The sequence below is a fragment of the Nomascus leucogenys genome, chromosome 15, assembly GCF_006542625.1.
Source record: "Nomascus leucogenys isolate Asia chromosome 15, Asia_NLE_v1, whole genome shotgun sequence".
In the NCBI taxonomy this organism is placed as follows: domain Eukaryota; kingdom Metazoa; phylum Chordata; class Mammalia; order Primates; family Hylobatidae; genus Nomascus; species Nomascus leucogenys.
In genome coordinates, this window is record NC_044395.1 from 31975455 (window position 1) to 31987881 (window position 12427).

General features: G+C 38.2%; 1 protein-coding gene across 1 annotated transcript; it reads left to right on the plus strand.

The window, feature by feature from the left end:
• The first annotated feature begins 339 nt into the window (after nt 1-339).
• On the plus strand, nt 340-12187 carry MMP12 (matrix metallopeptidase 12). Its single transcript, XM_003253054.3, has 10 exons — nt 340-487; nt 2166-2413; nt 3318-3466; nt 3551-3676; nt 7223-7384; nt 7901-8024; nt 8846-8979; nt 9358-9517; nt 11033-11139; nt 12087-12187. The coding sequence occupies exons 1-10, from the start codon at nt 386-388 to the stop codon at nt 12185-12187; spliced, it is 1413 nt and encodes a 470-aa protein (XP_003253102.2). The 5' UTR covers nt 340-385.
• Nucleotides 12188-12427: the final 240 nt, after the last annotated feature.

Here is a 12427-nt window from a genome sequence, read left to right on the forward strand (position 1 = left end):
AAGTATTATAATGAAAATCGAGAATATCAGGCTTTAAGAAAATATATTTTAAGTTCTCCTTCTCTTTTAGTTGCTTGATATTTCTTTTACAAGGGCTTATTTCGTAGGATAGGTGGAAGTAGGGGCCTATTTATAATTTTGAAGGTACATACTCTGAATTGCTTGAGTGATGGACTAGATGCTAATTGATCCATTGTCGTCTAAATAAGGTCATGCTTTTGTTTGCATGTTTTTGAGATAAATCAAGGGATGATATCAACTATGAGTCACTCATAGGATTCATATTCACAGAGCCTGGACTAAGGGCTATATAAAGAGGAACGGTTCAGGAACTTAGGCTAGAAAGGAACAGAGTAAACTGAGTTGATCCATTTAGAAGTTTACAATGAAGTTTCTTCTAATACTGCTCCTGCAGGCCACTGCTTCTGGAGCTCTTCCCCTGAACAGCTCTACAAGCCTGGAAAAAAATGATGTGCTATTTGGTGAAGTAAGTATGGACACTACAGTATTTATCGAGCTTGATGTTTGTCTTTAAGATTTAATTGCATTAACCAGTTTGTTTGTTTGCTTTTAAGTATCAGCTGAAAATTGCTCTAGGAGGCTGTCTGCTTTCAGTATTAAGTTTTTCTTTGCCAAAGAGGAATATTAAAAAGAGGTATTGGTTTTGAAGGAGTGTTGTGAAATTGGCAAATTAACTTGTTTCTTCTTCTAAAAACCTTTGGCCAAGAAATTTCCATTCAATATAATTGGAGTTCACTTCTGTTATGGTATTTTACACTAATCATTAAATGCCAGTTAATAATCTGAGATCTGAACAACGGCAGGATTAATATAACCACTTCAGGCTTCCATGATAATTTAAGCATATTCTCTTTACCCTCAGTCATCTCAGATATATCTTTATAGCTTTTCTTTTTCTTTTTTATGGGGATGGGGTTCCACTATGTTGCCCAGGCTCATCCACAATTTCTGGGCTCAAGCAATCCCCCGCCTCAGGCTCCCAAAGTGATAGGATTACAGGCGTGAGCCACCATGCCAGGCCCATCTTTATAGCATTTTTTATGGATTTTTTTTCAATTCTTAAATTCTTTTCCTTAATTAAAAGAGTTTGGTCTCCATATTTTCTAAGATTATTTTAACATTGAATTTATCATAGTTGTCCATTTTGTTTAGCTTTGAGTTTTTAAGCAAGAAATTTGTGTCCCAACTTATATTAATAACATTAATAATTCATGTATCCTTTTATTTCCTTTTTTTTTTTTTTTGAGACAGGGTTTTACTCTGACACCCAGGCTACAGTGCAGTGGCATGATCTTGGCTCACCGCAACCTCTGTCTCCTGGGCTCAGGTGATCCTACTGCCTCATCTTCCCAAGTAGCTGGGACTACAGGCTTGTGCCACCAATCCTGGCTAATTTTTGTATTTTTAGTAGAGACAGGGTTTCACCCTGTTGCCCAGGCTGGTCTCAAACTCTGGGGCTCAAGCAATCCTTCCACCCTGGCCTCTCAAACTGCTGGGATTACAGGTATGCACCACTGTGGCCAGCCTGAGTGACCAAGAGAAACTCCTGTCTCTTAAAAATGAATAAATGACGTTTTAAAAAAGATACTTCCACTGGGATTCCGGGAATAAATCTAGCTAATAGTTTATGACATGTCTTTGTTTTTTTCTTTTTTTTTGAGACAGGGTCTGTGTCTGTCATCCAGGCTGGAGTGCAGCGGTACAATCACGGCTCACTGTAGCTTCTATCTCCCAAGCTCAAGTGATCCTCTCACCTCAGCCTCCTGAGTAGCTGGGACTACAGGCATGCACCAATGCTCTGGGATAATTTTTGTATGTTTTGTACAGAGGAGGTTTTGCCATGTTGTCCAGGCTAACCTCGAACTCCTGGGCTCAAGCAATCCTCCTGCCTTAGCCTCCCAAAATGCTGGGATTACAGGCCTGAGCTACTGCTCCTGGCTGACATGTCTTTGATAGTACAAAAAATTAAGATTTTTTTCCTGATTATAATTAATTGTCAAACAACAATAATCTAACCTGTAAGTAAGATGTGCAAAATTCCTGGTCCAAAAGCATCAGTGTGCAATTGAGTCATATATGTGGAGCTCCCAAAAGAAACTTTTCTGTGCATAATTACGCATTGCTGAATGTATTTTTTTTTCCAGAGATACTTAGAAAGATTTTATGGCCTTGAGATGAACAAACTTTCAATGACAAAAATGAAATATAGTGGAAACTTAATGAAGGAAAAAATCCAGGAAATGCAGCAGTTCTTGGGGCTGAAAGTGACTGGGCAACTGGACACAGCTACTCTGGAGATGATGCACGCACCTCGATGTGGAGTCCCCGATGTCCATCATTTGAGGGAAATGTCAGGGAGGCCCGTGTGGAGGAAACATTATATCACCTACAGGTAATGTTGGTGTATGTCGCCCTGTATTTTTCTACTTTCCCATAGGTCTGACTTCTAACCTGAACCAGTTAGACAGCCCTAAATCTGGAAGTAGATAAAGTAACCTCCCTCAGTTGTTAATGCTATCTCTGTTAAAATTCATTTTCTCTAGAAGGAAGAATTGTTCACTCAGGGGAGAATTGTTTGGCTTGTCAGTCCAAAGCAGATCTTAAAAGCTGCAAATAGGCCAGGCACGGTGGCTCACACCTGTAATCCCAGCACTTTGGGAGGTTGAGGTGGGTGGATCACAATGTCAGGAGATCGAGACCATCCTGGCCAACATGGTGAAACCCTGTCTTTACTAAACACACAAAAAAATTAGCTGGGCATGGTGGCGGGCACCTGTAGTCCCAGCTACTCGGGAGGCTGAGGCAGGAGAATGGCGCGAACCCAGGAGGCGGAGCTTGCAGTGAGCGGAGATCGTGCCACTGCACTCCAGCCTAAGTGACAAAGTGAGACTCCATCTCAAAAAAAAATTTGCAAATAAAAGGAGAATTAAGCTAAAGTTACTATAAATAAGATAATTTACTATAAATAAGAGACAGGGGGAAGTTTATAGAGTAGCCAAGATGGATAAATGCAGAACCTGGGAGCAGGAGCAAAAAGCATAACTTCTATGAAAGCAAATCCTTCACAGTGATGATCTGTGAGTTTTAAATAGGAAGAAATTAAGTTAGATTTTGGTTAAGGAGGAAGCTGTCCATGAAAAAATGTTTCTGTACTTAATGAAGCAAGTTTTAAAATCTGGACTCTTGATTTATGAAATGATCCATTTTCCAATTGTGCTAGCAAAAATGAAGTATTGTGGTAAGACAAAATTAACACTGCCTTCCATACATTTTTCTCTCTCTTTTTGCTGATAAAGAATCAATAATTACACACCTGACATGAACCGTGAGGATGTTGACAACACAATCCGGAAAGCTTTCCAAGTATGGAGTAATGTTACCCCCTTGAAATTCAGCAAGATTAAAACAGGCGTGGCTGACATTTTGGTGGTTTTTGCACGTGGAGGTAGGGAACTTGTACTTCATCTTCGTCATTTGGCATGATCTATAGGATGTATAGAAGGACTAATTTTCTTTCCTTTTCCAAAAGCTCATGGAGACTTCCATGCTTTTGATGGCAAAGGTGGAATCCTAGCCCATGCTTTTGGACCTGGATCTGGCATTGGAGGGGATGCACATTTTGATGATGATGAATTCTGGACTACACATTCCGAAGGTGGGCAAAAAAAAAAAAAAACCACAACTAAGCAAACAGGAAAACAATAAAAACCCTAACAAATTCAAAATTCTGGTTTCGAGAGATTACATTCTGACAAATGATTATATGATGGAAAATCTTGTTCTGATTATAATTTTGCCTCTAAATCAAATTTAACACTTTGTATGGGTCTCAACTTCACCCTCTGTAAATTGAGGATATTAAACTAGATCATCTTGAAGATCAGCTCTAACAATTTATGAGGATGCTATGAACTATGAGCTAGTTCATTAGCATAAGCTCATAGGAACCTTAAGAAGCATAATGTGAAAAGGTAAAAGCTGTTAATTAGGTGGTAAGTTTTATTTTTTGAGACAAGGTCTTGCTCTGTCACTTAGGCTGGCATGACGTATCATGATGCTAACTTACTATAGCTCTGGACTCCTGTGCTCAAGCAAACCTCCCACTTCAACCTCCCTAGTAGCTAGGACCACAGGTGTGCGCTACCCGCTGGGCTAATTTTTTAATTTTTTGTAGGGACAGGATCTTGCTGTGTTGCCTCGAGATCCTCCTGTCCCAGCCTCCCAAAGTGTTAGGATTGCAGGTGTGAGCCACTGTGCCCAGCCTAGATGATAAGTTTTTGACCTAGTGAAATCCATAAACTCAAAAGCAAACACATACTAATTCTGTGTGTGCCAACAATTAGAGGATAAGATCGTCATCTGTATGATTCATAATATGCTGACAACTTCTTAAATTCATAGTGACCAAGAAAGAAAAAGTTATAGAGAATCTAGGTATCCCTATAGAGAAACACAAGATTATACAGTCATGTACTTTCATGTGGTCTTGGGATAAAAATTTCAGAATGCCCAACTGAACATTTAATACCTTGGGGGCATTTACATAATGACTGTAACTTACCATCCCCCTCAGATAGTTGACATGGGGTTAATTAAACTCCCCTGTTATTTAGGGGAATCACTAGCATGGGAAAACCCTAACCATCATGACAGTGCCTTCTTAATTTTTCTATTGGAAATTTTAGATTCTATGACTCCCTCGTGTGGAAAGTAAATGAGGAGAAAGTCATCAATAATATTCTCTACTCAGCATCCTCCTCTCTAGCTGATATTGCACAAGTTGGATGGCAATACTTTTATAAATACTATGTCCACCAGAAAGACCATTTGTTTTAGTCTAACACATAGCCTAAGGCTTATAAAGTTTTTGATAAGAAGAGGACTTTTGTATTGTCAAAAGAGAGATCATGTAGGATTAGGTAGTTGTTGAACAGCAAATCCTCAGTCAGACATGTTATATGTGCCTAAATTTTATCCAAGGTTATTTGGGGTATTGTAATTCCTTCATCTAAAATGGGATATGTGTGCTAGTTAGCCTCAAAAAAATGTTTTGGAATTCTAATGGACCTTAGAAGAGTAATTTAATACAGCTTTCTGTAGGTAGAGGAAATTAAGACCAAGAGAAGGTTAGTGGCTAGTTTGTGGTAAAGCTGGGCCAGAATATGCATTCCTACCTCTTAACCCAGTATTTTCTATCTGTCCATATTGCCTTATTTTTTAATTGGATTGATTCAATGCTTTCAAAAAGTGAAGTTATTTATGACAATTATAACTTAAAAGGCTTATTTTCAGCCGTTTTTGTTGTTGTTGTTGGTGTTGCTGTTATTTGCTTTTTTTTGAGATGGAGTCTTGCTCTGTTGCCCAGGCTGGAGTGCAGTGGTGCAATCTCAGCTCACTGCAACCATTGCCTTCAGGGTTCAAGCAATTCTCCTACTTCAGCCTCCTGACTAGCTGGGATTACATTACAGATGCTGGCCACCACGCCCTGCTAATTTTTTTTTTTTTTTTTTTTTTTTTGGTAGAGACGGGGTTTCACCATGTTGGCCAGGCTGCTCTCAAACTCCTGACCTCAGGTGATCTGCCTGCCTTGGCCTCCCAAAGTGCTGGGATTGCAGGTGTGAGTCACCGCATCCAGCCTCAGCCTGTTTTCTTTCACCCAGTAAATCAAATAAACAAATAGGTCAATGCTTGCTGACCTATTCTATTATGGTATTGGGTGATGAGGTTACTTGAGTACAGAGATGAAAAGGACACAGTCCAACCCCTGAGCACACAATCTAGTGAGAAACAGAATACAAACATAAACCCATTATTTCCAGATGAGGATCAATGGTGGTGGCTCATAGGCATATTATAGGAATTGAGAATAGTTCAGGTTAAGGCTAAATTGTAAAAACTTTGCTTACTCTTCCCACTCTTGCTGGGAAGGTTACTGGACCCATGATACAGAAAATTCTTGAAGGATTTGTATCTAGACACTCCCCGAGAGAGGTGTAGACTCTTTGCACTTGGGTATGGGACAGTATTCCGAGGCCAGGCTCTGCAGCTAAGTGACGTGTGACTCTGGGCAAGTCAGTTCTTCTGAACTACAATTTTGTCATAGAAAAAGACAAAAATGAAGGCATTGGACTAGGAAACAAAAATGTTAGTTAGGAATTTAAACTATTCTGCAAATTGAGAAATTTGAGAGAAGGGACACACCCCTCTCTCTTCTCTTACCTACAAAGGTGCATTCTCTAGGACATAACACAAAAATGAACAAGGATTTCTTATGGGACTCAAAAGAAAAGACAGATACAAAACCAGACTATTTTAATCACAGATAAAAATGGTGAAGTCTGAATGGCGCTCAAAAAAAAAGACAGGAAACACTGTAACTTGGTAGTCCAAATATGTCTAAATTACAAGTATAAACTTTTAAGAATTATTTATTTTTTCTCTTTTTTGTTTTTTATATTCTTTCCTTGAGTCATATAGACTCTTTAATTTTATTTAGAATCATGTGTAGTAAAAGCAGAAACATTAATCTTGGCTCAAGCATTTAATTTGATTAATCTTATAAATACTCTTTCCTCATCCGTAATGGAGAGCACAGTGGCTTCCTTTCAATTGTATGATAATTAGACATAATGTGTTACATTTCTCAGTGACTCACAGTACCTGAAACTTAATGATAGCCTTATATTTGGGTTTACGAAAAGACGGTTGCTAAAGACATTTTTTTCTATATCTAGTAAAGCTTCATGAAGACTAAAAACAGAATTGAGTCATGAAAGTTGAGAATTATTTAGGAGCAATGAAAACTGTTGAACGCAGCTGTGAGTTATTCTAGGAATTTTTACAACAGAATATATTTCATTTGTCTACTAGTGCAGAGGTCCTTAACCCGAGGCAATTTTGTCCCCAAGGAGATATTTGACAACGTCTGGAGACATTTTTTGGTTGTCAAAACTAAAAAGGATTTGCTACTTGCATTTAGGGGTAAAACCTGAGATTTCTAAACAACTATAATGTACAGGACAGCCCAGACTACTGGCCTATAATGTCAGAAGTGCTGAGATTGAGAAACCCAATTCAAAAGGGTAGAGAAATAAGTAAAAGATTGTCAAATCTTTCTTTTTCACTGTGTCAGATATTGTGTTATTGTCCAAGATGATAATGCATTTCACAGCTTTCTGTCTTTTGATCGGTTTCTTCTTAGGCACAAACTTGTTCCTCACTGCTGTTCACGAGATTGGCCATTCCTTAGGTCTTGGCCATTCCAGTGATCCAAAGGCCATAATGTTCCCCACCTACAAGTATGTTGACATCAACACATTTCGCCTCTCTGCTGATGACATACGTGGCATTCAGTCCCTCTATGGTGAGTTGAATTTCTTTATCATTTTGCCATATAAAGATATTCACTTTTATGAATAGTCTAACAATATCTATATTTGGATAAAATGATAATATCTGTCTTTATTTTAAGCCGCTTGAGAACCCTGTGTGGCAGGTGACACAGGTATTATCTTCATTATACAGATGAGAACAAGAGACCTAGTATGTTAATGTCAGAGCCAGAGGCAGAACCAGAGGCCTCAAGTCTGGTATTCTTTCTATCCAAGATACCATGGCCTTACTGATGAAGGCCCACACATTAAACAATCTATTATAACTGGAAAAGGAAAGTAAAGATAATCAGATTTTCTTCCTCCACCATATTGCAACCATATGGAAAAAAAACCTTACTTTATACTTCCTGTGAATGTTATAGAAAGCTTAAAATGATTTTGATGCAATGTTCATTAAGAAAATTGAGTATTTAAAACATAACAGTTCCTCCTCTGAACTAAAATGCAGATTTTGTTTACTAATGCTTCTTGAAATGTATTTTCAGGATACCCAAAAGAGAACCAACCCTTGCCAAATCCTGACAATTCAGAACCAGCTCTCTGTGACCCCAATTTGAGTTTTGATGCTGTCACTAGAGTGGGAGATAAGATCTTTTTCTTCAAAGACAGGTAGGATCATTTTCATATCTAATCAATATTAAAGTTTCTGCCTTAAATTTTTTTTGTCAGAAAACAGTAGAAAATAATTGAAAATGAAGTAGATGAAACTTGTAAGCAGGAACTTGGACTCGATTCTGTAGGCAGTGAGGAGATCTTAAAGGTTTTGAAGCAGGAGACAGGTGTAATTACATTTGTGTTTTAACTAGAAAACTGGTGTGTAAAAAACGATTTGCAGTAGGAATCTGGGATGGGGATTTAGAAGACAGGAAACAGAAGCCAGACTATTTTAATCATAGATAAAAATGGTGAGGTCTGAAACCAAGACTGTAAAAAGAGTTCCTATGCAAGAGACTTGATTTCCTGGTTATGGAGGAGAGAATTCCAGGATAACTTATGGTATCTTTCTTAGAACGCAGACTAAAGCAGATATTGGTGGTAAGGAGGGGCAGTTGGGAAGATTAACATTTGTCAAGTAGGACAAATATTTCCCATTTTTGAGATTATAAGACTGAGACACTTGAGGATAGTGACTTCCTTGAGGTTACAAAACTGGCGAGTGGATTTTAGGGTCAAACTAGAAGCTTAGATCCCTGGATTCCAAGCTCCAGGGTATTTCTGTATACCAGATTGCCTGTTAAAGTCATTGTTATTATCAAAGAGTTGATTGATATTCTTTTCTTGTGGATCCATGAACATCAGACATCCATGGAACAGAATGTGAAGACAATGGAAAGAGACATTGGGTCTTTTCACAGTTCCCTCCCATTCACATGCCATGGTTCTTGAGTCTACATTGTTTTTTAACATGTGTCAAATGTCTTTCATGTCAGGTTCTTCTGGATGAAGGTTTCTGAGAGACCAAAGACCAGTGTTAATTTAATTTCTTCCTTGTGGCCAACCTTGCCATCTGGCATTGAAGCTGCTTATGAAATTGAAGCCAGAAATCAAGTTTTTCTTTTTAAAGGTAATTCTAATCTTTAGTTTTGCCATTGAGTTTACTTCAAGGAAGAGAATAAATTGAGAAGAGACTAATATTTTTTAATAGATATAGACCAAGAAAGCACTCTTGATTTTCTTAATAGTGGCTCGCTCTGAACTGTAAACTAAAATAGCCTAAATACCTAAGTAATACATACAACTTCTGGGAAAAGTTTGTAAACTATAAAATAGTAGTACTTGTGAAAAAAAACCATAGGAACCATAGAAAAGAGACTATGTTTAAGATCAATAAGCAATACATTTTATAACTGTTGGAAAGGAATTATGTTGTTTATAGTAAATCAATATTTTCTTATTACTCTTTCTATTTAATTCAAATTACCCTATTTCTTTGTCTTTACAGATGACAAATACTGGTTAATTAGCAATTTAAGACCAGAGCCAAATTATCCCAAGAGCATACATTCTTTTGGTTTTCCTAACTTTGTGAAAAAAATTGATGCAGCTGTTTTTAACCCACGTTTTTATAGGACCTACTTCTTCGTAGGTAACCAGTACTGGAGGTGAGTTTTAATGGCTGGTCATTTGACCCCTCAGATTGTGAAACAGGCATGGAGTGAGGTTTTCTAGAAGGCACATTTTCTGTGCAAGTTCCCAAAGCTCCTTGACCTTCCAGGGAGAGAGATTAAGAGAATATAGGACTGAAATAGTTATTGTCAACCTAGTTCTTTGTGTTTTTGGTTTCTGATACATGAAATAGTAGATAATGTGTGTTTTTTTTTTAAAAAAAAAACACTTTAAATGTCATCTTATTATCATAGTGGAAACACATTGGAAAATAGTGTCATAGATGTATGAGACCACGTATTTAATCCGCAGTCAGTTTCGAGGGTTATGGATTTCCAGATTCCTTTCTGTAATCACTGGATTCAAAAGACAAAATGAGAAAACCATCCTCTAAATGACAGGAGGTCAGGAGGTCCTGCAAGGTCTTCCTTAAAAGAAAGTCATATGGTCAAGTGAGGATAGGAGCTCATTTGAGTGTCTGCCTCTGTTGTCTCAATTGTCTACATTTTGAAGAGGGAGGGGATTCTTTATTCCTTCTTCTGAGTAAGCCAGTCATTTCCTAGATTGCTTGCCTGGTTGACATGAGACATAACATATATGTTAAGCTTACATTTACAACTATTATTTATTCTTAAGCATTTAAAACTCAACATCTAATTCCAGTTGAATACTGGATGCTTATGACTTGAATTTGTCCACCAGCCCTTAGCTCTGTTTGAGAAACAAAACTTGATTTTAGCAAATAACACATTCCAAAGAGCTCACAAATGGGCGTAGTTTGCTGTAGCCTGTTATTATGAACATTGGCATTTCAACTCTGAACAGTGTTTCTGTTTAGTTTTCTGCTCCTACTTGGCCCAGGATTTTTCCCTTAAAGGCCATTGAGAGAGTGCTAAGCAAGCCATAAATATTTAGAGAACCAAATTGATAAAAACAAGGTAACAGTTAGATTCAGTTGCCACTTGGAAGTCTAGAGAGACACAAAGCTCTTTTCACTTGCTGGTAAAAGAGAATTTAAGAGAGAAACTAGGATATGACCATATAGCCTAGAAACAAAAGTGTTTATTTTCAATTTCTCTCAAACATGTGTGTATAAAACCCTTTGGTTCCCTGGCTCTTAGCCCCTTGACCTGTTTATTATCTTCTTAGGGGAAATGGATATTTTTGTCTCAGTGAATAGCTTTGAAAAGAAGGCAATGACAGGCAACTGAAGAATTGGTCACTGGGGCCTGTGCGGTAGCCAAATCACCTTCTATGCCAGACTCGATAAAGCAGGACCAAGCACTAGTGGAAGTATTATGGGAAAAAGACTTAACCAGAGTCAGGAAGCATAGGTTTGAGTCCTATAGGGACTTAGAGGAAATCAGTGAACTGTTTAGGTCCTTGGTTTTCTTCATCAGAACATCTTAAGTCCTTTGGGGAAGAGCTCTTCAGTAGAGAAGGTGGGTTGGTGGTGCATGTCAGGAAAGCCACTTTCTGATTGAGTTCCTGCTGGTTACTTCTTTGCTCAGGTATAATGAAAGGACACAGATGATGGACCCTGGTTATCCCAAACTGATTACCAAGAACTTCCAAGGAATTGGGCCTAAAATTGATGCAGTCTTCTACTCTAAAAACAGTAAGTAGATGAGGAAACCATGAAGATACTGGAAATAACATTTCAAAACTATAAATCCTCTAAGATTAGAGAATAGAGCTCCAAATTGGAAAGGGACAGGTCTCTGCAGTTCCTCACAGGGCCACAAGGAAAAACTCACACTGTATGTGGCTCTGAATAGGAGAGCTACAATGAGCAGGAGCTGGTGGCACAAGTGGTATATTCCCAGGGTTGTCTGGCAGACAGAGGGAATGTGATTGTTCCTATTTCTCATGTACCTGAGTCTCTGGAATTTCCTTTTACCACATCAGCCACACAGTATGTGCAAGCGAGCACACGGCAGCCAAGACTCAGGCAGTCTGGAGTCTCACCCTTTCCTACACCTTGCACTCTTGACCTTTCCTGTGGTCCCTTCTGCCCTTACAGGCCCTCATGGACTGGGGACTGAGGGTGGGTTAAGAAAAGCTTGAGTTTGTATCGTATGTCTTCAAACAAGACCAGCCTAAGCAACTGTTCATGGGGCCAAGATTTTTTGTTTGTATTCCCTCCCCTCCCCAGTGTTGTTTCCTCCATCAAAGCCCCTGTGTGCCCTAGCTGGGTCCAATATCCTGTCTCATGAGTCCTCCACTTGGAGTATGACTGGCTGTAGGTAGATGTTTTGGGGGCATGACACCAAGGGCCCTCAACATTTATATTCTCGAATCACATCTCATCTTTTTTTTATTTGTTATTTTTTGATTAAAAAATAGAGATGGGGTCTTGTGATGATGGCCAGGCTGATCCCAAACTCCTGGCCTCAAGCAGGCTTCCCATCTCAGCCTCTCAAAGTGTGTAGTTAAGGGCATGAACCACAGCCCATAGGTCATCTATTATAGATAATCTATGAGAAGAGATTTGTGTTGTTGTTTTTGTTGTTGTAAAGAAATACAGGGAGGGAATTAAACTATTTAATTTGTTTTCATTTTCAGAATACTACTATTTCTTCCAAGGATCTAACCAATTTGAATATGACTTCCTACTCCAACGTGTCACCAAAACACTGAAAAGCAATAGCTGGTTTGATTGTTAGAAATGGTGTGATTAATGGTTTTTGTTAGTTCACTTCAGTTTAATAAGTATTTATTGCATATTTGCTATGTCCTCAGTGTACCACTACTTAGAGATATGTATCATAAAAATAAAATCTGTAAACCATAGATATGGTTATTTTATATATATATTTTATATATCAATGATTATATAAAATATATAATATTTTTCAATTTTGAAAACTCTAATTGTCAATTCTTGCTTGACTCTACTATTAAGT

Coding starts and splice junctions, on each gene's coding strand:
- MMP12 (XM_003253054.3), top strand. CDS start 386: ATGAAGTTTCTTCTAATACTGCTCCTGCAGGCCACTGCTTCTGGAGCT. Junction 8,025..8,845: donor ATCTTTTTCTTCAAAGACAG/GTAGGATCATTT, acceptor CTTTCATGTCAG/GTTCTTCTGGATGAAGGTTT. Junction 9,518..11,032: donor GTAGGTAACCAGTACTGGAG/GTGAGTTTTAAT, acceptor TTCTTTGCTCAG/GTATAATGAAAGGACACAGA.